The sequence below is a fragment of the Microtus pennsylvanicus genome, chromosome 13 (assembly GCF_037038515.1).
Source record: "Microtus pennsylvanicus isolate mMicPen1 chromosome 13, mMicPen1.hap1, whole genome shotgun sequence".
Classification (NCBI taxonomy): Eukaryota; Metazoa; Chordata; class Mammalia; order Rodentia; family Cricetidae; genus Microtus; species Microtus pennsylvanicus.
Window position 1 is genome coordinate 61,384,617 of NC_134591.1, and position 25,590 is coordinate 61,410,206.

The window sequence follows — 25,590 nt, forward strand, 5'->3', positions numbered from 1 at the left end:
GTTAGAACCGTAGCTCACTGGTAGAGTACCTGCCTAGCAAGCAAAAGGCCCTGGGTTCAGTCCTGAGTTCTGGAAGAAGAAAATTATATATATATATATATATATATATATATATATATATATATATGAAAAAGATCAGCACACACACACACACACACAAAAGAAAGGTAACTGAATACATTAGTGTCACTCTTTTGCCTAGCAATTTCCCACGGTCTGATTTCAGGAATGTCCAAACATCTGGTGCACAAGCTCCTAGCTTCTCTGTGTAGGCAGATGCAGCTCCCGCCACAGGAACACAGCACCGTCCCTTGTCTTGTTTGACCATATAGTAAACCTTCCGAGATCCAATTCTATGATCACCGCTGCCTGTCTTCCCGGTCAGGGTATCTGTCCTCTGCTCTGGCAGCAGTATTCTGCTTTTCTATAGCTTTGCCCACTGATCGGGTCCCAAGGTATATTCCCGTCTTCCCATCATCTAAGGGAGGAAAGAGATCTTCCCCGTCTTTGTTGTCCTAATGTCCGGGACAGTACATGCTAAACTGTCAAACCTCTGTCCTGTCCAGTCCACCAGGGTGCATCTGCATACCCTGCGGCCAAAAGTAGAAGGGCTAAGGTGTAGGCATCCCTGCATGCCTTCTCCTCGGAGTGTTCTAAACTATGCCTAGTGACCACAGCTGTTTCTAGGACACAGCCTGTTCACAGTAACATCTCCCCCCTCATCCAGCCTCTGACCTTCCCGGAGACCTCTCGTTTCCTTCACTTCCATGTGGTAGGAACTACACTCTGCTTGTCCTCTCCCAACACTGGAGTGTCTCAAACCCCCTAGCCTTTCCTCTCGCTGGGGTGTTTTCCTCCTCATGCCCACTAGTGGCCAGTGTAACCCCAACTGCCACCTCAGAAGGCGGAGAGCACAACAGCCTCCCCACTGGGCTGCTTTTTTCTGGTTTTTCAAGACAGGGTCTCACTATGTAGCTCAGGTTATCCTGGAACTGGCTCTGCAGACCAGGCTGACCTCAAACTCAGAGATCCACCTGCTGCTGCCTCCCGAGTGCCGGGATTAAAGACATGTGCTACTACACCTGGCTTAAAACAAGATTTAAAATTACATTGATTGGGTGGAGAGTTGACTCAGCAGTTCAGAACCTTGCTTCTCTTGCGAGCACCAGGGTTTGAGTACTGGCAAACATTTGGTGGCTCCCAAACCATCTGTAATTCCAATCTCAGGGGGTTCAATGTCGTCTGGTAACTTCCAGTGGCACTAGGTACACATGTGCAGACCATATAGGCAAAGCACTCATATACATAAAAAATAAATCTGAAAATAAGTAAAAATTGCATTTAGTGTGTGTGTGTGTGTGTAGGGGCTAGAGGACAACTCACAGGAGCCAGTTCTCTCCTTCCATCACATTGAGTCCAGGGACTGCACTCTGGTTGTCAGGGTTGCTGAGAAAGACCTTGACCCTGTGAACCACCTACCGGCATTCCCTCCCCACCGTGAAACAGTGTCCTGCGTGGCACTAGGCACAGTGCAGGGTTGCAGTGACTGCGTGCTGGGAGAATCAAGACATGTCCCACTGGGACAACAGGGGCACACCTTTCGGAGATTTTTATACCCAGCTCTATCACTCCACAGCTGATCACCACGGCAACTCATTAGAGCTCTGAGTTTCAGTTCACCTGTGGGAGCGACAGCACACATCTCCCTAGGGCTGTCCAAACGATGACAAGGCTGACGAGTGTCCGCAGAAGCATCTGCACACAACTGACCTTCAGTTAGCAAAGCAATCTCAGTTACCACAGCCTCTGGGATCCATAGAAGCCATGAGGAGCTTCCCGGCGCAGAAGCCCACACCTCTGACTGTGCCTGACAGGCAGAAACAAAAGAAAGAACCACAGGACACAGGCTTGTTGGGAATATAAAAATAAGACTTCTTTTCTTCTTATCACATCAATTATCAAAGAAAGAAACATTACGTAACAAAAATACAAAGCTCTGGTGGATTTTTTTTGTTTTTTTTTGTTTTTTCCCCCCACCCTCCCCAAACCAAACCCAACAGCCCTTAGCCAGGACGCCCTTGGGTGAAGCCTGGCTGCTGTGTCGAGGATCACCCTGGAGCTCAGGAGAACCGGTGGTCCAGGTCTCTCTGGGGACTGGCTGAGTATGAGTAGGCTTTGCCCAATACCAGGCGGTCCCGGAGCAGCTTGAAGAAGGCGTAGTAGTTGCTGAAGAGGATGAGGGCCAGTGAAATGGTCTGGTGCCACTTCTCCGAGGACATTAAGGAGTACAGCTGGTAGACAATGACGGCGCCCTCCAGCAGCAAGAGGATGTTAAGGATCCTCAGTGGGTTGCTGAAAAAGAACTACCCAGGGAAGGGTAGGCAGAGGCCAGAGGGCATGCTCCAAAACCTGTTCCTTGGATGAGGGGGTCTAGGCGCATGGTAAAGGGGACAAGCCTTTGGGGTCCCATGTGTACTTGGGTGGGGGAAGACTGTGCAAGGTCGGGGTGAACTCTGCCACCTCATCTGTCTTTGCTTATAGTGTACTGCTGCTTTCGCATAAGCTGTTAAAGATTCTTCTGGAAAGCCTTCTCTGAGAAAGAGGTCTTGCTTGCTATTTCAAACTCTTTATGGCCTAAAATCAACTTCTTTTTACTTATTTGTTATCAGACTGGCCTCCGGAGTGCTGTGATTAGATACAAGCACCACCATACCCCGCTCAACTGTTTTTTTTTGTTTGTTTGTTTTTTGTTTTTGTTTTTTCAAGACAGGGTTTCTCTGTGGTTTTTGGTTCCTGTCCTGGAACTAGCTTTTGTAGTCCAGGCTGGTCTCGAACTCACAGAGATCCGCCTGCCTCTGCCTCCCGAGTACTGGGATTAAAGGCATACGCCACCACTGCCCGGCTCCGCTCAACTGTTTTTAATGTCAACCTCTGCGGTATTGTTGGACTTGAACAAATCAGAATCCCCTGCCCTTTCTTTTTTAACAGTGCTAGGGACTGAACCCGGGCTTTGTATGTGCAACAGACTTTAGCTCAGCAAATCTTGTATCATCAGCATGGAAAGGCATTCCTTTATTTTTCGTTGCTAGGCATCACAAGTATGGGAAGTCTGCGCACTACAGCATCTACTGCAAGCATGGAGGACATGGTGACACCTCTTACAAGGTGTCTGGAAGGAAAACAGAAGGTAGAATTCAAGAAAAAAATGTCCAGGGATCTCAGTCTGCAAGGAAAAGAACCTCCAACTTGTACTGGGAGTGGGGGAGCTGAAGGGACCAGGATGCTGGGTTCAGGCCTGGGCAGTGAGTCTAGGAACAAGACTCTTCTCTCTCTGAGATATGAAGATAACTGCCCAGATTAATGGTCTCCCAAGCTATGACCCTTAGTGCCCTGGCTCCACAGGGTCCTCCAGCTCCAGTAGAGGTCACTAGGAAATAAGGGAATTCTAGGCCCTTCAAATAGAGAAGTGTCATGAAGTTTGTGTTGGAAAAGGGGATTGGAGGCCAGCAGCCTTACTGAGTCAGGCCAAGCAAGCCTTTTCCCTCTGCTGACTCAGGCCATTTGCATGAGTTCCCAAGTTGCTCAGTAAGTTTCTCTTGACTATGTTAAACATGCATGGATACAGGAAGGAATCAGCAGTATTCCCTCCACTGCTAAGATCTTTCTGCCTTCCCCCCTTGCCCCCCCCCTTCTCAGTTGTAGGCTTAAAGGCATAAGCCACCAGGACCCGCAGAAGCCTTTCTTTGATTATATGAGCATCTCTCCCTCTAGCCAGTGCTCGGCAGCAAGGGAGCTGCAGCTATGCTCATCTGCGTGAGCACCCTTTGGCTGCATGTGTGCACCGTCCTCCTCTGGGTTTTGAAAACAATGAGAACAGCCATCATCATCCTGTTAAACCCACCCACTCCCTGCCCTGAAGATCAGGTACCACCCTCCTGCCCAGAAAAGAGCACTCACGTGGAACCGGAAGTGGGAGACATCGGAGGGGATGGCGACATTGTAGTGGCCCACGGCTTTGTAGACATTCTTACTGTGCTTCACCAGCACACCCTGTGGCCACATGCACTCTTCAGTCCACCTGGAGGCACAGTCCAAGAGTACACTTTGTCCCCAGCTCATCCATGAAAACGGGTACTAGAGGATCGGGCACAGGGTGGTCACTAGGGCTCTACTTCCATTTCTATCACGCTGACACTGGGACTCCGCCTCTGGTCCCAGCTGCCTCCTCTATAAAATGGGATGACAACCCTAAGTAGTTCGCTGCACTGAGATGTCTAGGGGTAAGGGGTTAGGAAGAAAACCCTTTTCCCTTCCTACTTGCCTCACTTGTAACCTCCTAGGGGTCCCCAGAACCAGGAATAAATGTTTAAAATGTTCTGAAGGGGGGGGGCTGGAGAGATGGCTCAGCCGTTAAGAGCACTGGCTGCTCTTCCAAAGGTCCTGAGTTCAATTCCCAGCAACCATATGGTGGATCACAACCATTTGTAATGAGATTTGGCGCCCTCTTCTGGCGTGCGGGCATACATGGAGGCAGAATGTTGTATACATAATAAATAAATCTTTAAAAAAAAATTCTTAAAATGTTCTGAAGGTTCTCCAAGATCCCAGGGATTTGACATGGCTTCTTGAGCTCCTATGCAGCATCCTTGACGTCCACTGCACTGCTCATATCCCTGCCTAAGTCACTCCCTCCAAACAGACTGACCTTCCCGATGCCGAGCTGAAAGGTTCTTTCTCATCTTTCCAAATCTATTATCCTCCAGAAAGCCTTTCTCAAACTCTACAAAACTGAGTATCTTTTATTGTTCCTTGAAGTTCCTGCTACTTCCTGGTCTACATTCCCCAGGGTTTGCCATTACTTTGCTTCCTAGTCTGTATCATTCCTTTAGGAAGTAGACAGCATCTACTTCCTGCCTGTATCCTCAGAGCATGCCACAAAACCTGGCACCTCCAGCTATCCGCATCTCTCGTGCACCCTATACTCCTGCTGCAGTGATTCATTCCCTTAAATACACGGCCACAAGGTAGAACACTGACTGGAAGAAGCTGGACACAGAGCCGGGCGGTGGTGGCGCATGCCTTTAATCCCAGCACTCGGGAGGCAGAGGCAGGCGGATCTCTGTGAGTTTGAGGCCAGCCTGGTCTACAAGAGCTAGTTCCAGGACAGGAACCAAAAGCTATGGAGAAACCCTGTCTCGAAAAATCAAAAAAAAAAAAAAAAAAAGAAGAAGCTGGTCACAGGAGTGATTACTTAGGCCTGCGGTGGTATACGCCTTTAATCCCAGCACTTGGGAGGCAGAGGCAGGTGGATCACTGCGTTTGAGGACAGAACAAGTTCCAGGACAGCTGGGCTATTCAGAGAAATCCCGTCTTGATTAAAAAAAAAAACAAAACAAACAAACAAACAAAAAAAACCCCAACCAACCACACAGGAGTGTCTACTTATGATTACATTTATATAAAGTTCTGGAATATGCAAACTAAATTTTATATACAATTTCATTTATATAAGGCTCTAGAACAGAAAAATCCAACCTATGGTGAAAGAAATGGTAGGTAGCTAGGTGTAGGTATGTGTGTGTGTGTGTGTGTTGGGGGAGGTTTATCCTGGGAAGGACCATGAAGATTATTTTCTATGGAGCTAGAAATTTACTATACTTTGATGTAGGTAGTAGGTTAAATGAATGTTTATGCCTTTGTCAAAACTTTAAAAGAGCTGGGAATGGTGGCACACACCTTTACTCCAAGCACTCAGGAGGCAGAGGCAGGCAAATCTCTGAGCTTGAAGCCAGCCTGGTCTATATAGTAAGTTCCAGGAAAGCCAGGGCTACACAGAAAACCCTGTCTCAAAAAAAAAAAAAAAAAAAAAAAAAAGAGAGAGAGAGAGAGAGAGAGAGAGAGAGAGAGAGAGAGAGAGAGAGAGAAAACCAAAAAATTAAAACCAAAGAATTGTAAAATTTGTAGTTTAGTTGCTGGGCGTTGGTGGCGCACGCCTTTAATCCCAGCACTCAGGAGGCAGAGGCAGGCGGATCTCTGGGAGTTCGAGACCAGCCTGGTCTACAGAGCTAGTTCCAGGACAGGCTCCAAAGCCACAGAGAAACCCTGTCTCGAAAAAACAAAAAATAAATAAATAAATAAAAAATAAAAATTGTAGTTTATATAGTATATTTCACTCTATGTAAATTTTACATTAAAAAAATAGGGCTAGAGCAATGGCTCAGCAGTTAAGAGCACTAGCTGCTCTTGAAACTGGGTTAAATTCCCAGCACCCATACAGTGGCTCACAACCATGTGTACTTCCAGTTCCAGGGAATCCAACACCCTCTGCTGACCTCTGTGGTCACCAGGCATGCAGGCAAAACACTCATATCCATAAATGAATCTAACAATTAGAAAAAATAAAAATAAACACGAAATCTAGCCAGGCACTGCGATGGGAGAGAGGAGACAGCTGCATGTTACATGGGCAAGAGCCATGGTCTCCAGAAGCTTGTAGTCCTGCAATGAGTGGTAGGAGACAAAGGAACAGAAGGTAGTGAGCGAAAGGAGTATGTTGCAGGGCACTGGAAGGAGAGGTCCTTTACGGAGGAGGGCACCTGGGGTTATCTGGGTGGCCGGGAAATAAGGAAAGATAGAAAGAACATTCCAAGCAAAAGCTATCACGGGGAAAGCTACCACAGGGACAGGCTGGATGTGGAAGGGCATAAAACATGAGAACCAAGCGGTCTGGTTGGCTAGAGGCAAGTGTGCGTTAGTATACAGGACGAAAGACTGTATCATCAGCCCCAGCCAAGCAGCCTGGAAGCTGTGCAAGGATCTTTTTTTTTTTTTTTTTTTTTTTTTGGTTTTTCGAGTCAAGTTTCTCTGTGGCTTTGGAGCCTGTCCTGGAACTAGCTCTTGTAGACCAGGCTGGTCTTGAACTCACAAAGATCCGCCTGCCTCCGCCTCCCAAGTGCTGGGATTAAAGGCATGCGCCACCACCGCCCGGCCTGTGCAAGGATCTTGATCTTAGTCGGGTCCCCGGTTAGATACAGACAGGTAGCATGCTTGCTTTCTTTTTTTCTTTTTCTGGTTTTTCAAGACAGGATTTCTCTGTAGAGCCCTAACTGTCCTGGAACTCACTCTATAGACCAGATTGGCCTCAAACTCAGAGGCTGCCTCTGCCTCCCAAGTGCTGGGATTAAAGACATGCGTCATTACATCTGGCTACATTCTCTCCTTCTATTCCTTCTTCTCTCCAGCATAGGTGGGTAAGCCAAGCCCTCTTATGGAGCATTCCAGTAAGGTCACTTCTCTCTGAACCTCCTAAACCCAGCAGGAAAGGATCCTGATTGACAGGAGCATTAATACAAGGCACTTGGCCTTGGAGCTCTCGGTTTGTGCGTCTACCTTAGCTGGCCTCCCTCTACAAAGCTGTCCTAGAAGCCTCCTCTCGGCTGGCATCAGTTGCAGGTATGAGAACCATCAATGAGAGAGGATTAGTATAATTGTGACAGGGACTCGGCTGAAGGAAGGTTAGCTCAGCACCCCAGGGCTCCTGTGCAGGGAGACATGAACTTCCGCTCTGGGAACAGTGTTAACCTGCAGCTAGACCTTTTGCTCACAATCTTAGCTAATTTTCATGTGGTTATCCTCCTGCATCAGTCTGGGAACTTCTTAGAGATTTCATGTATTGTTTCACCCCTACAGCTCTCCCTCCCTGGCCAGGCTTTGCCATGAGCTAACAGAACGGCTTCTTGTCCTCACTGAGGTTTTGAAAAGAACACATTGGAGAGGTTCTTTCTACTGTGCAAAGTCCTCTATAGCTCCCCTTAGCTTACAGGTCAAAAAGCAAGCTCCTCTGCCAGATGCAGAGCCCCAGGCCTGGGATGGCGTAGGTAGAAGCGAATGACCACTGAAGGAGCAGACAATGCAATGGGTAGGGGACGAGTGGGCAGGAGTAAAGAATGACTGCATGCAGGAGCAGGAAGTCAGAAAGTGAATGAGAGAGAAGTCAGCGCGTCCCTGCATTAGCACCTGTGCCCTCCCACATGCAGCACAGCTGCAAGCTCCCCACAAAGAACAGGTCTGTCTAGAGCTCCACCATACGCTAGATACAAGTTCTAATATATAAGACAAGTTTAATACCCATTTGCTGGCCAACTGAACGAGTCAATGAGAAGATGGGAAGTAGCTTCATACTATGACCAGGAGAACTAGGGTAGTTGGCCAGGGCAGGGTGGGGGCAACTCACGGGTGCTGCAGCACGTTGGAGCAAAGAGCTGGGTCCACCTTTTGCCAGCAGCCCAGATGGGCGGCAGCCTTGTGCAGCAGGTCGCAGTAGCTGGCGGGAAGCAGGTGCTGCATGAGGATCACAGAGGTGCTGATGGACACCAGCAGGAAGAGCTCGCAGGACCAACGCTTGTCATAGTAATGTGTATTCTGGGGAGAGCAGGAGGTGGGTGAGGCTCAAAATGTCCACGACGGCCCCACGCCCTCGTCCTTCCCTGTTTCGACCTAGAAGCCAGGGTTGACCTTGGAGATTTCAGGATGGCCTGAAATCAACAATTACACACGTTGGAAGGGCAGCTCAGATCCTATGTCCACCAGCTTTCTATGATGGAACATTGCTCTGCCACCCACTCGGCAGGTACCCAAAGGAAAGAGTGGAGCAGTCTCGGCTCTGCTGCACATGAACAACTCTGGGACTTCTGGCAAATAATTTAACTCGTCTATGCTCTCCTTTCTTCTTTAGTTAGATGAGAGTAAGGGGAATCACCACCAACCCAGGCATCAAGAGAGTCTGTACATAGCAAAGTTCTCTGCCGGCAGAGTCCTCAACACATCCAATTTAAAAAAAAAAAATGATGTCATGTGGGGCTAGAGATGTGTCTCAATAGTTAAGAGCATTGACGGCTGTTCTTCCAGAGGACCTGGATTCCCATAACTGACATGGTGACTCATAACTATTTCTAACTCCAGTTTCAGGGAATCTAATACCCTCTTCCGGCCTCTGAGAGCACCAGGCACATAAGTGGTACATAGACCTATACATGCAGGCAAAAACACCCACACATACAAATTAGAAGACAAATTATTTTATGTGATGTGCACGAGTATTTTGCCTCCATGCGTGTCTGTGTACCACGTGCATGCAGTATCCGCAGAGAACAGCTTTCACCGCCAATCTTTTTTTTTTTTTTAATTCGATTTGTTTTTTGAGACAGGGTTTCTCTGTGTAGCTCTGGCTGGCCTGGAACTAGCTCTGTAGACCATGCTGACCTCAAACTCACAGAGATCCACCTGCCTCAGCCTCCCAAGTGCTGGGATTAAAGGTGTGCACCAACACCACCTGGCTTCTAACTCCAATCTTTGAAGTTTATCCTGTGGCCAGAGAGCTGGTTCAGGAGGTGAAGGCACCTACTTCCAGAACTCACAACCTGAGTTCAATCTCCAGCACCCAGATTGTGGAAGCGGAGAACCAACTCCCACAAGCTGCCCACTGACACACACACACACACACACACACACACACACACACACACACACGTTACCACACTGCATCCCAGAGCAAGATTTCCAGTCTATTACAGCCAAGGAGGTGCCTTCCCAGAAGCTGAGAAGAGAGGGGACACCTTTGAGGTCACTAAGATCTGATGACTCTTGGTTTCTTTCTTTCAAGATTTATTTCTTGCCGAGTGGTGGTGGTGCACACCTTTAATCCCAGCACTCAGGAGGCAAAGGCAGGTGGATCACTGTGAGTTCGAGGCCAGTCTGGTCTACAAGAGCTAGTTCCAGGGCAGGCTCCAAAGCCACAGAGAAACCCTGTCTCGAAAAACCAAAAAAAAAATTATTTCTTTTATGTGTATGAATATTCTGCCAGCATGTACGTACGTATACCACATGCAGCAGTATCTGCAAAGGCCAGAAGAGGGTAGCAGAACCCATGGAACTAAAGTTACAATTGTGAAACACTGCTGGGCTGTGGTGGCACATACCTTTAATCCCAGCACTCGGGAGGCAGAGGCAAGTGGATCTCTGTGAGTTCGAGGCCAGTCTGGTCTACAGAGCTAGTTCCAGGACAGCCAGGGCTGTTACACAGAGACACCCTATTTCGAAAAAACAAAAACAAACAAAAAAGGACATCAACAATTATGAGGCACCATGTGGGTGGGCACTGGGAACTGAACCCTGCTCGTGAACTGCTGAGTCATCACTCCTGCCCTAGCTCCTGACTTCTTTATTCAATGGCAAAATGACCCATGCCAAAGCAGCCACTGACTTACCAAGTCTCTTCCATTAATCAGGAGTTCTTGGATAGGTCACTCCCTTTAAGGGAACCTTATTCTCTTTATTCCAGATCTCCAGAGGAGATATCCAATCAAAACTGGTGGAGATGAGCCTGGGAAGACGGCTCAATAGGTAAAGCATTTGGTGCACAAGCAGGAGTAACTGACTTCCGGTTTCAAAACCTATGCTCGGTATGGTGGCTCAGCATCTGTATATCCAACACTGGGAAAGCAGAGACAGGACGATCTCTGGGTCTAGCCAAAACAGCAAGCTCCGGATTCAGTGAGAGACCATCTCAAGAAATAAGGTGGATGGGGCTGGAGAGATGGCTCAGAGGTTAAGAGCACTGTTCTTCCAGAGGTCCTGAGTTCAATTCCCAGCAGCCACATGGTGGCTCACAACCATCTGTAATGAGGTCTGGCGCCCTCTTCTGGCCTACAGGCATACATGCAGACAGAATGCTGTATGCTTGATAAATTTAAAAAAAATATATGGTGGAAAGTTACTGAGAAAGACACCCAATAACAATCTCTGGCTTCACCTACATACATGCACAAATGCACTCTCACATGTGCGCGCACACACAAATAGAAAACAAATAACAAAACCCCAGGAGAGTTACTTATACAAGAGGGCTCAGGGGAGGGCGGCAAGCCACTTTGCTGGTGTTGAGCTAAGTACCTTGACAAACCAAACAGGAACAAAGGCCACGTAATAGGCGCTCAGCATGGAGCTGACAAGCACTTCCTTCATGCGCCAATTGAAGTCCATTTTGAGGAACTCCACCTCATTGCGGATGAGGCTCGGTGACAAGCAGCAGGCATGGGTAGGCATGGCTTCTGGGCCATACAGCTGTCGAGTGTGCTGCTTCCACGTCTCCCGCAGTGTCAGCAGGTAGTCCCGACTCCTTGCCAGGCCACTGACCGCCTCTCGGGGCCCCACAGAAGCCACATGGCTGAAGAGGTTCGTCTTGCGAAGATCATAGTTCAGCTGCAGGAACGGAATGTACATCCCAAACCTGCTGCAGAAGACAGTGATGAGGCCAGGACTGTCCAAGGGTCAGAATCCCGACTCTCAACCTGGGGGTAGCGGGGTGGGCACACAACTCTGCTTTTCCCTCTGGGCCTCAGATCTCCTGGATACTCGGAGAGGAAAATCTACTCATTCTCCTATACCTCCGTCTTTCCATCCAAGTCAATGAAAACACATCTCAGCATCAAGCACATGCTGGAACTGAGGATATGGTAGGAAGCAAGAAGGAAGGTCTTTCCTGCATGGTGATAACTAACAATCACCATAGCAACCCACATTCATTGAGCACAGTCTATGATTCAGCCTAAGTCTTTTTTTTCCTTTTTCCTTTTTTTCCCCCCAAGACAAGAGTTTCTCTGTGTAGTTCTAGCTGTCCTGGAACTCACGCTGAAAACTAGGCTGGCCTCAAACTCAAGAGATCTCTCTGTTTCTGCCTTCTGAGTGCTGGGATTAAAGACATGCTCCTCCACCACCTGGCTCAGACTAAGTATTCTACATGAAGCCTCTTCTTATAAGAATAACAAGCCAGTGGTGGAGGCGCAAACCTTTAATCCCAGCACTCAGGAGGCAAAGAGAAGTAGATCTCTGCGAGTCTGAGGCCAGCCTGGTCTACAGAGCGTGTTCCAGGATGGCTGTTACACAGAGAAACCCTGTCTCGAAAAATCAAAACAAAACAAAACCAAAGAATAAGGGTGAGAAAGCTGGGGTGTTAACTCAATAGTTAAGAGTGCTTACACCTCTTCAAGCCAGGTTCGGTTCCCATCACCCATACATCCTGCAGCACACATAATAAATTTATAGGCTCAAACACATACATATAGATAAATGGAGAAAAAGACCAAAACAAAAAAGACTCTGAAAGACAAAACAGAGTAAAGGTAGAATAAAGATATTTTGGACATATAAGGACATAAAACACATATTTCCCAAACAGTCATTGCTAAGGCCATTACCTGACAATGCACTTAGCAAAATAAGGGAGAAACCCAAGAAGGCATGGGATTTAAGAAAGCATGCAATTCAGGAGGGCAGCAAGGGAAGTCCCAGGCTGAGCTACACAGCAAACCTACAAAGCAAGCCTTCATTCTAGAGCAGGAGGACGGAGGACTAAGATGGGAGACCTCTGGGAGGGAGAGAATGGGCGCCAGGTAACAGGTGGCATGCTGGAGGGGCTGGGTAAATATGAGGGTATGGTAACAGGCCATCTTTCTTTTGTCACCAAGAAACAAGGCAATTACAAACTCCACTGAAGGGTGCTATTATTTAAATACGAAGCACACTAACTACAGCAGGAGCTTAAGGACTGACAGACTCGGGGAGAAACCATCTGACTCTTACACTCGCAAGTCTTTTCACGAGGCCCAAGACCACAGCCTAGGAACTACAATGAATGTTATTTTTGCACTCTTCCTAAGGAAACAAACTTAGCGGTGCTTAACTTTTATAATTAGCTTCAGACAAAGATGGAGAGCTTAGATGTGGTTATATAAGAGAAGGAGAATACCAGCCTTGACACATAAATGCCTACAGTCGCCAGGAAGTGAGAGGAGGAAAGGGAAAAGAACGGGGGGTGGTGGTGGCTAGAGTCCTAATATTTTTTTTCTAAAATAAAAGAAAATCTAATCATGTGCATACGGTAGTGTGTACATGTGAATATGTGCATTGTGACGCAGGCACTCCCAGAGTCCAGAAACGGGATTGTGTCCCCTGGAGCTAGAGTTACAGACAGCTGTCAGCTACAAACACGGGTACTGAGAACTGAACTCCTGTCCCCAGGTAGAATATGTGCTCCTAACCACTGAGCTGAGCTCCAATTGTAGGGAGTCAGCGTGCATGTGCTTGCACCTGTGTGTGGTATGCTTGCGGATGCGCTCATCTCCCATCCAGGGTATATAAGAAACCAGAAACAGCGCTGATTACTCCTTAGAAGGGAAATGAGATGACTGGGAGGTAGCAGCAGTCAAGGCAGGCTTTTAAAATTTACACTATTATATCTTTTTTTTGTTTGTTTGGTTTTTGTTTTGTTTTTCGAGACAGGGTTTCTCTGTAACTTTGTTTCCTGTCCTGGAACTAGCTCCTGCAAACCAGGCTGGCCTCAAACTCACAAAGATCCACCTGACTCTGCCTCCCGAGTGCTGGGATTAAAGGTGTGTACCACCACCACCCAACTTACACTATTATATTTTCACTTAAAAAATTATTTACTTTTAGGGCCGGGCAGTGATGCTCAAGGATGCCAGAAGAGTGTGTCTGGATCTTTTGCAACTGAAGCTGCAGTTGTCAGTACCATGTGAGTGCTGGGAATGGAACCCAGAGCCTCTGAATGAGCAGCCAGAGCATCTAACTGGCTACAGAGGAAAATCCTGTCTCAACACACGGCCCCCACAAAACCCCAAACATTAAATAAACAAGACAAACAAACAAAAAAATAAGCCAGGCTGTGGTGGTGCATACCTTTAATCCCAGCACTTGAGAGGCAGAGGCAAGTAATCTCTCTGAGTTCCAGGCCAGCCTGGTCTACAGAGTGAGTTCAAGGACAGCCAGAGCTACACAGAGAAACTCTGTCTCAAAAAAAACCAAAAAAAAAAAAAAAAAAAAAAAAAAAAAAGAAAAAGGAAAAGAAAAAAAGAAAGGAAAAAAAATCAACCAAAAAAAACCAAAAAAAAATAAATCCCACAAACAACTTAAATTATATGAATATATTAGCTAATTATAAAATTAATAAGAGTTTTAAGTGACAAACAAAGGTATAGATAAAATAATTTAAGTAGTAAGACGTGGAGGAACATGCCTTTAGTCCCATTAGAGAATCAGAGACAGGCAGAGCACTGTAAGTTTGATGCCAGCTTGGGCTACATAATGAATTAGTTCTGGGTAGGCTAGGGTTATACAACGAGACCCTATTTCAAACAAAAAATAAAGCAAAAACCTAAAAAACACTGTAAGTAAAAGTTTTTATTTATTTATTTTGGGTTTCTATTTTTACTTTGTAAAATATTTTTATGGTTTATTTAACTTTTACTTTATGTGCATTGGTGTGAAGGTGTGAAGATCCCTTACAACTGGATCTTCAGACAGCTGTGAGCTGCCATGTGAGTGCTGGGACTTGAACCCAGGTCCTCTGGAAGAGCAGTCAGTGCTCTTAACCACTGAGCCATCTCTCCAGCCCATATTTTGGGTTTTTAGAGTCAGGGGTTTCTCTGTAATGGAGCCTGTTCTGGAACTAGCTCTTGTAGACCAGGCTGGCCCCAAAAGTACCTGCCTCTGCCTCCTACCACCTGGCTGACTGTTGATTTTTTTTGAGATAGAGTTTCTCTGTGTCCCAGAACCCACTTTATAAACCTGGCTAGCATTGAAGTCAGAGATCTGCCTGCCTCTGTCTCTGGGACGAAAAGTGTGCACTATCACTGCCTGGCTTTTTAATTATTTACTTCTATTGTGAGGGTGTCAGGTCCCCTGGAACCGGAGTTACAAACAGTTATGAGTTGTCACGTGGGTGCTGGGAACTGAACCCAGGCATCTGGCAGGGCAGTCATCTCCCTAACCCCCAACTCTCCTTTTTAAGACAGGGTCTTGTTTGGCAGTTCTGGCTGTCCTTCAACTACATAGATACGGCTGGCCTCAAACTCTGCCTGCCAGCCAAGTGTTGTGATTAAAGGCCTACACCACTATACCCAGCTTTTGGGGGTGGGGTGGAAGGTCTCATGTAACCTCAACTTTGCTATGCAGCTGGTAAAAACTCCCCTGCTTCCTGAGTGCAGGGATTATATGACTGTACCATGACTCCCAGCTAAGAGACTTATTTTACCAGGCAGTGGTAGCCCACGCCTTTAGCCCCAACACTCCAGGAGGCAGAGGCAAGCTGATCTCTGAGTTCAAGGCCAGCCTAGTTTACAGAGCAAGTTCCAGGACGGCCAGGGCTACATAGTGAAATAGTGAAATCCTATAGCAGGGAACTAGAAACCTGGATAGTGGGATTGGAGGCTGTTTTATCTTTTTAACTATATAAATTTACTTTTTATATTGATTTAACTTTTTAACTATGTTAACTTATTTACTGTTTCGTTTTGTTTTCTTTTGTTAGAGACAGGATTTCACTGTTTAGCTCTGGCTGTCCTGGAACTTGTTCTGTAGACCAGGCTGGCCTCAAACTCAGTGATCCACCTGCCTCTGCCTCTGGAGTGCTGGGACTAAAGATGTGTGCCTCCATGGCCCGAATTAATTTAGTTACTGGAAGCAAGGGGTGAGCAAGGAAGGGAGACACGCCACAGCACACCTGTCTATGTCAGAGGACACCCTGAAGGAGCTGGTTCTCTTCTTAGCCATGTGGGTCCCAGGGTGTCAGGGGAGCACCTTTCCTCACCGAGCCATCTCATTGGCCCAGTGTGTTAAAACTCATAACAAATGTAGGGGAAATACTCTGTGCAGTGGTTCTAATCGCATTGATATTGAAGGGGTACAAAAATGTGTGTACTTGGTGGCGCACGCCTTTAATCCCAGCCCTCGGGAGGCAGAGGCAGGCGGATCTCTGTGAGTTCAAGGCCAGCCTGGTCTACAAGAGCTAGTTCCAGGACAGGCTCCAAAGCCACAGAGAAACCCTGTCTCGAAAAACCAAAAAAAAAAAAAAAAAAAATGTGTGTACTTGTTACAAGGAAAAGACAGAATCTCACAAATGCAGACAAATCCAAGTGTGGAAACGCGAGGGCCAGTAAGACGGCTCAGCAGGCAAGGGGCTTGCGGCCAAGTCTGACATCCTGAGTTTGGTCCGGGAAGCCCCAGGGTGAAAGGAGAACCTACTCTTGCAACTTAACCTCTAGCACTGCAGCACACACACCACTCTACACACACAAATAGATAAAATCCTCTATTTCTTTTTTTACAAACAGGATTTCTCCTGCCAAGTGGTGGTGGTGCACACCTTTAGTCCCAGCACTTAGGAGGCAGAGCCTGGAAGATCTGAGTTCAAGGCCAGTCTGGTTTACAGAGCCTAGGACACACAGGGCTACAGAGTAACCCCATTTCGCAAAACCTTATAAATAAAATGAAATAAATATAAAGGAAGGAAGGAAGGAAGGAAGGAAGGAAGGAAGGAAGGAAGGAAATAGGGTGTAAACTGTATAGTTGTGACTAGCCTGATCCTCAATATACAGACCAGGCTAGTCTCAAACTCAAAGAATTCCACCTTCCTCTACCTCCAGCATGCTGGGATTAAAGGCATGAACCTCCACATTCAGCAAATAAAATAAGAATTAAAAAAAAAAGCGGCAGTGGTGGAACGGTGGAACACACCTTTAATCCCAGCACTTGGGAGGCAGAGGCAGGTGGATCTCAATGAGTTTGAGGCCAGCCTGGTCTACAGAGCGAGTTCCAGGACAGGTTCCACAGAAAAACCCTGTCTGGGGTGAAAAAATTCCAATAAGCACAGTGTATATCCATTACAGGTATTTTCTTCCCCATAAATTCACCTACCCATAAAATGTTAGCCCAACACAGAAGTGCTTCAAGGAAAGACTGGAAGAAACAAACGGACTAGACAAGGCGAACCCTGCCTGCTTACCAAAATATCAGCCATCTACCATCACCCGTAGTATGATATGATGATTAAAAAAGTCCAGTGATGGCATGGTTGCATACACTGGTCACCTCAGCACCCCAGAGACACAAGTAAGAGCATCAAGAGTTCAGAGTCACAGCTTGAACTCAGCTACACAGCAAGCTGGAGCCAGCAAGGACTACACAAAATCCTGTCCAAAAAACCCAAAACCAAACCAAATCAATACAGCTTCTGTAGAGGGCCAGGGATGTAGCTCAGCCGCAGGGTGCTTGTTTGAAATGCACGAGCTAGTAGGGTTCATTTCTAGTACCGCAAGACTAAGAAACAAAAAAATTTGGTTTCTCTATGTAACAGTCTCAGCTGTCCTGAAACTCACTTTGTAGACCAGGCTGGCCTCAAACTCTGCCTCTCAAGTGCTGGGATTAAAGGTGTACATCACCACCACCTGGTACAAAAAAGGCTTTTAAAAGACAGATGTCGAGGGCTGGAGAGATGGCTCAGTGGTTAAAAGCATTGCCTGCTCTTCCAAGGTCCTGAGTTCAATTCCCGGCAACCACATGGTGGCTCACAACCATCTGTAATAAGGTCTGGTGCCCTCTTCTGGCCTGCAGGCATACATACAGATATAATATTGTATACATAACAAACAAATAAATATTTTTTTTAAAAAAAAGACAGATGTCAGTCACATAATTAAAATCTAAAAGTGATGGAGAAGAGTGCTTGCCTAGCATACAGGAAGTTCCGGGCTGGGATCCCCAGCACCACGGATACTGAGCAGGATGGCAAAAACCTCCTGAGGTGGAGGCTGGAGGGTCAGCCTCAAGGTTAGCCCTCAAAATTCAAGGTCAGGCTAGTATATAAAAACCTCTCTCGGGGGTGATAGCTCAGTGGTTAAGACACTTGTTGCTCTTTGCAGAAGACTTGGGTTCAGCTTCTAGCACCCACATGGCAGTTCATAACTGTCCTAACTCCAAACCTGAGGGATCTGACACCACCTTGCTGCCTGCCTCCAAAGGCACTTCATACACATATAGACACGCAACCAAAATATTCATATACTTAAAGACTGGTGTGTGCGTGTGTATTTTCGTTTCTCTGTAGAGCCCTGGCGGTTGTGGACTATTCCTTTATAATGTGTGAAGATGTGTCACTGTGATTGTTCAATAAAAAGCTAAACGGCTAATAGCTAGGCAGGAGGCATAAGCAGGACTTCTGGACAGCGCTGGGAAGAAGAAAGACAGAGTCACCAGCTGTATGCAGAGAGGTAAAAGCCATGACTTATGTGGCAGCACACAGATGAATAGAAACGGGTTGATTTAAGTTCTAAGAGCTAGGGGGACAAGCCCAGGCTATAGGCTGAGCTTTCATAATAAGTCTCTGTCTCATTTCTGTGAGCTGGCAGCCCAAAGAAAAATCCATCTAAATCTAGCTATTCTGGAACTCACTGTGTAGACCAGGTTGCCCTTGAACTCAGAGATCCAGCCGTCTTTATCTCCTGAAAGCTGGGATTAAAGGTGTGTGCCACCACCACCTGGCTTATAAATACCTTTTAAACTCACAAAAAACCCCTGCTTACAGTACAGCGGGTGTGACAGGCACCTAAACCAGCACGTTCTTAGTCCTGTAGCGTAAGGAACCGGAGGACCCAGCTCTGTGGCTTTCCAAGACCCAGAAAGGACAAGGTCAGGAAGTAACTGTTAATGCCCTGGTAGCCAGAAGACTGTTGGAGTCTGGATCGGAAAAGGGCAGTTCTGGGCCCTTCCCAGATACCATCTCTCCATCTTGAACAATTGAATTTCCGGTGGGGCAGGCAATGAGCTAAGCAGACACCGAGACAAACATACATGTGCTTATGCAGACAATATACACACAGGTCTATTTCACACACAGACATGCATAGAGACATGTAAACAAAGACATGGAGAAGCATCAGATTTCATAAACACTGAGGGGGGAGGGAGAGAGGTGAAAGGGGAGGAGGATGTGAGGGATACAGTGAGAACAGAACCCTGCCCCCACAGGAAAAAAAAGAGAGAGAAAGGAAAGGAAGACAGAGAGACAAAGAAAGCCCAATCATTTCCATCTGCAAATGTTCCCGTGGGTATTCATTAGATCTGAATCCGATTCCAACCTCCCATCAGTAGAGATGGAATAGCTTATACCACTTCAATTTCTTCTGCAAAAGAAAAAACCTAATCACCCTGATCTCAGGAGATGTCACTAGACATCGTGAGAGGTCACTGCTGCTGCCTGCCTGCGAGTCCGCCAGATATGGAGGGAGGCCTGATTACCCAGCCATACGAAGGACAGAGTCAAGCGTCTGGTGCTAGGCAGTGAGGGCTGAGGTGAGGGTACTCACGGATAGCAGAGGAACAGGAGGTTCAGGAAGGAGTAGGTCCTGAAGAGGTGGATGAGGGACCGGCACAGACTCCAGCCTGTTGCCGTGAGAACGGTGAAGCGGGTGAGGAACAGCAGGATGGAGCGAAAGAGGGAGACCTTCCCCCTCTGAGAAGCCTGGGTCGGGGTGAGATATGACAGGATGGGGCCTTGGATGGAGGCCACAGGAGTCATGCCCAAACCCCACTGGACATGGCCTATAATCCCACCCAGGGAAAGGTGCACAGCAGGCTGGGAGGAGCCTGGTACAGTCAGTCTTCCTGATGCCCAGTGGGTTGGGAGAGCCAATGGACACCATTAACATTCTTCAAATAAGTCCATGAGGACCTCAAAGAAATGCCTTAGGGTTAAGGGTTGGTTAGGTGTCTTCTTGGCATCCCAGGGGAAAAGGGGAGTCCCAAAGTCCCTGGCCAGCCTCTAGGACCCAATCACCTCCTTCACGATGGACCCAATGAAGCGGCGGCCCAGCACAATGGTGGTCACCATCAGCAAGTTGAAGTCGATCAGGTGGAAGTTCTGTCGGGGCAGAGGCCTGGGGGTCACATGGGCTGCTTCTCCACACACAGGTTTTTCTCATACCCATTACCTCCCACTGCCCAGTCCTTTCCACAGAGACTGTCCCCATTCTCTGACCTTCATTGGCCTCCAGCTGACTCAGGCCAGGAAATTACCTAGAGGAGTAGAACAGGACCCAGAGAAGGGAAGTGGGACAGTCCCTGGGGATAAGAGAGTGGTGTGTGAGCACTCTTGCTCTAACACCATGTCCCTGAACCTCCTCTTCTGTCCAGAGTTCTTTCCACCCCTGGAACATTCATACAGTCCCATGACTCATCTCTCAGACAGGCCTTAAGACCCAGTCTGTGTCAGATTCAAATCTGCTAGCCTCACAGTGCCCAGCATAGTCCTAAGCACACCAGAAATAGTTAAGAACCATCAGTTCTGTTCCCTCTACCTTCATCAGGCCCAGTATGGAGCCAGGTATACAGTGGTGCTTGGTAAGCTATGCTAAATTTAAACCAAGCAACACGCACACATGCATGCGTGCACATGTGCGCGCGCACACACACACACACACGGGACCGTGATTGAGCACATACCAGGGAGGTGTGGGAGGGTGGGTGGGAGGGTGGGTACCACCAGACTGTCTTATAGATGTTGATGTAGTGCACGAACAAGGCTATGAGCTGGCAGAAGAAGAGCTGGAGCTCAAACAGAATGCTGGCCTGGACTGGCAGCTCGGGAATCTTGCAGTGCTGCAGAGGCACAACTGTCTGGGCGGCCAATGGAGGGCTGGAGAGGCCAGTCCCAGAACTGGTCCTGGAGAGAGAAAATAGTAACATTAGGAGTGAACCTGAGGACCAGATGGGAAAAGCTTCTGGAGCACAGGCCTAAGGATTCCATCAGCTCACGGGGATGGAGTCCTCCTTAGCTTGCCTGAGAGACAAAGGACATGAGAAAAGAGCCTTTCCTCCCGATTTGACTCCAGTCACCCCACTTCCCAGGAGGGAGTTATTAGGCTTGCTTTACAGATAGGAAAAGGAAGTCCAGAGGCAGATGGCAACCCGTGCAAGCCAGCAGTAAATCAGGACTAGAACTCAACTGGAACCAAGGGCTGAGGTCTGTCTGCTTTACCCAGTCTCATGGCATCTTTCCAAGTGAACACCCTCGAAGCTTGCTCTGGTTTTTGCGGCTGCTCAGACCCCTCTAACTCTACCTGATATGTAGGACACAGTGCATCCTAACATCCAGTAAGGGACCCTGGCCTCCACACTGCCACAGGAAGGAATGAGATGCAGAGGGGTCTTACCTGGCTCGAGAACGGACGCTGGTCACGGATGCACTGGAAGTATGGCCTCCACCAGAGGCCCCTGAAGATCCTGGCTCACAGAGTGGATTTCGACAGTAAGATGTCCTGTTGGGACCTCTTCGTCCTCCTGTAGGGCGTATGTCAAGGATGACAACAATACTATCTTGGTTAACTGGAATTTCATTGCCTTCCTTTCTTCTGTTTGATTTTTGAAACAGTGTCTCTTTATATAAGCCTGGCTTTTCTGGAACTTGCTATGTTGGGGAGGCCAGCCCTGAGTTCATGCACTTCACTTTCTTACTCAAACCTCATAGGGGCCTATAAAGCACATCTCACCTGTTGTTCTCTGCCGTGCGCCCCATCCCACCCTGTGCTCTAGCTAGCCCACTTCTCTCCCCTCTAAGTCATCCTTGTATGTCCTGTACCTTTGGTCAGGAGAGCACTTTCTGGAGGCCCTTTTTTATTTATTTTTCTTCTTCTAGTGGAAATTTTCCATTTGTATTTTACTTGATATTACCCCATGTGAGAGTGCCCACCACATCATGCACAGAGAGGTCAGAAGTAACTTTTCGGAGCTGGGTTCCAGGGACCAAACTCAGGTCCGCATGTCTGCACAGGTCTCTACCTTGTTCTTGGTACTTTTAAAATCAGGACCGTTCATTGGTCTGGGACCTGCCAAATAGGTTAGGCCAGCTGGCCAGGGCACACTGGTATTAGTCTCCACAGTACATGGGTTCTGGGGATCAAACTCAGGTCGTCATGTTCGAATGGCAACTACATTACACACTAAGCTATCTTCTTTTTTTAAAAATTCATTTCTTTCTTAAACATGCTAACCACATGCTCTGCCACTAAGATTCACCACCAGCAAATGTCACCTTACTGACATTTGTTTGTGCTCATGCATGTGTACCTATGTATGTTTGTGTGGGTGGGGGGGGGGGGCTGAAGGCCAAACATTTATGGCCAGTATCTTTTTCATTTTGTTTTGTTTTGTTGGTAGTGATTTTTGGTTGTTGTTGTTGTTTTTGTTTTTTAGGGTTTTTGTTGTTGTTGTTTGGGTTTTAAAGGAAAGGTCTCTCTGTGTAGCCCTGGTTATCCTGGAACTTACTCTGTAGACCAGGCTGGCCTCAAACTCGAGGATTTACCTGTCTCTGCCCAGGGATCAAAGGTGTTCGCCAGCACTGCCCAGCCAGTGACTTTTTGACTGTGCTCCACTTCGTTTACTGAGATGGGTCTCTTGTTGAGCTCAGAGCTCATTGTTTCACTAACCAGTCTGCCCCAGGGATCCATTTCTGCCTCCCAAGTGCAGGGACTGATTACAGGTGGGTTGCCACACCCGCCCAGGCAACTTCAGATGGGCACTGGGGAACCCAACTCTGCTCCTCGAGCTTGCACAGCAAGTACTTCATCCACTAGCCCCCCAACCCCATTTTTGAGGGGTTGCCCCCATTACTCTCTTTTACTTCTATTTTTTCCTACAATTCAATCCCTGAAATTGTCTTTTTTGTTGTTGTTTGTTTTTCGAGATAGAGTTTCTCTGTAGCTTTGGAGCCTGTCCTGGAACTCACTCTGCAGACCAGACTGGCCTCAAACTCAAATGTGTGTGCCACCACTGCCTGGCTGAAATTGTCTCTCTCTCTTTTTTAAGTTTTTTAAAAATTTATTTTATGCATGGGATAAAACCGGATTCGCTGAACATAGTGGACAATGAGGCCTACTGAGAACTCAAGAACAATGGCAGTAAGTTTTTGATCCTACTGCATGTACTGGCTTTGGGGGAGCCTAGGCAGTTTGGATGCTCACCTTACTAGACCTGGATGGAGGTGGGCGGTCCTTGGACTTCCCACAAGTCAGGGAACCCTGATTGCTCCTCCAGCTGATGAGGGAGGAGGACTTGATGGGGGGGGAGGGGGAGGGAAATGGGAGGCAGTGGCGGGGAGGAGGCAGAAATCCTTAATAAATAAATAAATTTTAAAAAATAAAATAAAATAAAAATTTATTTTATGTGTATGAATGTTTTGCATGCATGTATGCATGTGCACCACATGTGTACCCAGTGGGAGCAGAAGTCAGAAGAGGGTTTCAGATCCCTGGAGCCGGAACTCGAGATGGCTGTGAGTCATAATGTGGGTGCCAGGAAATTGAACCTAGGCTCTCTGCAAAGAGTAACAAACACTCTTAACTGCCGAGCAATCTCTCCAGGACTTCTGAAATTATCTTATTTGTTAACATGTTTACTGTCTCGGCTGGGCAGTGGTGGTGCACGCCTTTAATCCCAGCATTCAAGAGGCAGAGGCAGGCGGATCTCTGTGAGTTTGAAGACCCCTTGGTCTACAAGAGTTAGTTCCAAGACAGGCTCCAAAGCTACAGAGAAACCCTGTCTTGAAAAACAAACAAACAAAAACATGTTTACTGTCTCTTCCACTAAAATGGAAGGTCAGTAAATTAATTTTTTAAAAACAATTCACTATGTAGCACAGGGTAGCCTAAAACTCACAATCCACCTGCCTCAGCCTCCCAAGTGCTAGGATTTCAGGCATGTGCTACCAGACCGTGTACGTCTTTGTCACTGCTGTTTCTTTATTCCAGTTTACTGGGGAATATATCGATAAGTGGATAGGAGCAGTGAGGTAGTATTTTCAGATTAGTAAATTGAGTTTCCAGGATGCAAGAGGCAGTAAGTAGGAGGCTCTGAGTCATGAGCTTCTCAGCTCTGGTATCTGCCGCACTTCATCTGGATATGAGTCTCCAGCAATTTTCGATCTAGTCGTTTTTCCTCCAGGGCTTTGAGATCTAACTCAATGATCCAAGGCCTGAGCTTAAGGTCGGCATGGCCTCAGAGGCAGCGCCGTGGTAGTGAATCCAAAACTTAAGATTTTACAAAGCCATATCCTTAAGCTTAGTGGTCTAGCCTAAGATGCCGGGCAGCAACCAGCACACAACTCCCACACCCTTAATCGAAGTTATAACTTGTTCATCTTCCTCATGGCAACACGGTAGCCTCCATTCATACATAGTGTGCCCATGCTTCCCTGGCTCTGAGGGTTCTCTGACAGGTCTTCAAAATGTGCATGTCCAAAGCTCTGAGCTCACCAAGCCCCCACGCCGGAAGCTTTGTTCATACACTGTTATATTTGGCTTGGAAAACCCCACACAGCCCAAGAACTCTGCCCACGCCCACTCTTTTAGAAGCTTAGCACCCACATAAAGTCCTCAGTCCAGGAACCCCCATCACACAGAACTGTCACCCCAAAGACCGCGCCCACATGCCAGTCAAAGCTCTCTAGGACTAGAAGCCTTGCTCAGAATGGGCTATCTTCGGGGGCTGTATCTCCCTACAGTCCCATCGCACGCAGCGTAAGCCCATTTAGTCCAGAAGGTTCTCTGTCACACCGGCGACCACCCGTATCCTTAGCTCGCAGCCATTCCCCATTTCCAGCCCGGAGAAGTGTGTCTCACCCCCGTCAACCCCCGTGGAAGCCCAAGTGTGTCCCGTCCACGTCCCCCTCCCTACCCCCCCACCGCCCCACCGCCCGGGCCTCCTTGTTTTGGAAGCTCCACCCACCACGCAGTGGCCCGCCCCCTCAAGACCGGAGGGGCGGGGTCCCGTCTGCGCCGCGTCCCTTCCCCTCCCCCTCCCCGCGGCTCCGGTCCGCGTGGGGCGACGGCTAGCAGCCGAGCCGCCCCTATCCCGCGGCCCCGGCGAGCCCAGCCAGCTCTGCTCACCCATCTCCTTCCCCCGGCGCTCTCCGTCGCCGCCGCAGCTCCAGCGGGCAATATGTCGGGGGCGACGGCGGCCGGGAGAGGACTAACCGCCGCAGCCTAGGCCGGGTATCAGCCGCGCGCTCCCGCCAGCTGCTCAATTTGCATACTAGGCGGGCTGGGACGGGGAGCGCGCTTCTTAAAGGGGCCGTCTGATCAAAGGCTGTGCTTGCGCTCTTTGTCTAGCCTTCCCCACGCCTTTCCTGCAACATCTGCTGAAGAGATTCTGAGAGCCACGGACCCGCCTCCTGTGTTTCTCCCCATTTCTTTTCAGGCGGTCTTCCGCCGCTCCTGAAATCCTATCCTTGAGCACCACAGTCACCTCAAATTTAGCGCGTCCCAAACTGGGTTCCCCTTACTCTCTCCTTTTATTGTACTTAGGTCAACCCCAGTGAAAACCTAGAAGTCACTTCCCTTTTCCTCCAAAATTCTATCTCCATCTAGTCTTTGACCTCGTCTTGCTAACTAAGCTCTAAGCATCACGTTTATTCCATTGTTTACTTCACTGCCACTACCTTAGCTTATGGCCTGTGCCATCCATTTTCAAGCTTTGAACTTATATTCTTGGTTACCAATAATAACCACCTGTTAGGGTTCGGGCTTGCTTTTTCAGCAGTTTAAAATTTGGCGTGCGGGGGCGGCATGTAGCAGTAGAGGTTGGAGGACAACTTGCAGGAGTTTCTTCTGGCTTGGTGGTAAAAATCTTTACTTGCTGAGCCATCTCAACAGCCCTTTGATTTTGGGTTTTGAGACAAGGACTCTA

The 25,590-nt window shown here is 47.9% G+C and overlaps 1 protein-coding gene across 2 annotated transcripts; it reads right to left on the reverse strand.

Annotated features, from left to right (window-relative positions):
• Positions 1-1,913: 1,913 nt before the first annotated feature.
• On the reverse strand, positions 1,914-24,926 carry Tmem39b (transmembrane protein 39B). Of its 2 annotated transcripts, XM_075945398.1 has the most exons (10): positions 24,792-24,926; positions 21,063-21,189; positions 20,353-20,572; positions 19,889-19,971; positions 19,688-19,771; positions 19,218-19,372; positions 10,951-11,287; positions 8,234-8,421; positions 3,958-4,078; positions 1,914-2,363 (listed from the first exon to the last, which is right to left on the reverse strand). In XM_075945398.1, exons 4-10 carry the CDS (start codon positions 19,892-19,894, stop codon positions 2,121-2,123), a joined length of 1,134 nt encoding a protein of 377 aa, XP_075801513.1. In that variant the 5' UTR covers positions 19,895-19,971; positions 20,353-20,572; positions 21,063-21,189; positions 24,792-24,926; the 3' UTR covers positions 1,914-2,120. The 2 variants fall into 2 exon arrangements, with proteins under 2 accessions (XP_075801513.1, XP_075801512.1); XM_075945397.1 differs by lacking the exon at positions 19,889-19,971 and having other exon boundaries at positions 24,792-24,912.
• Between the last annotated feature and the right edge of the window lie 664 nt (positions 24,927-25,590).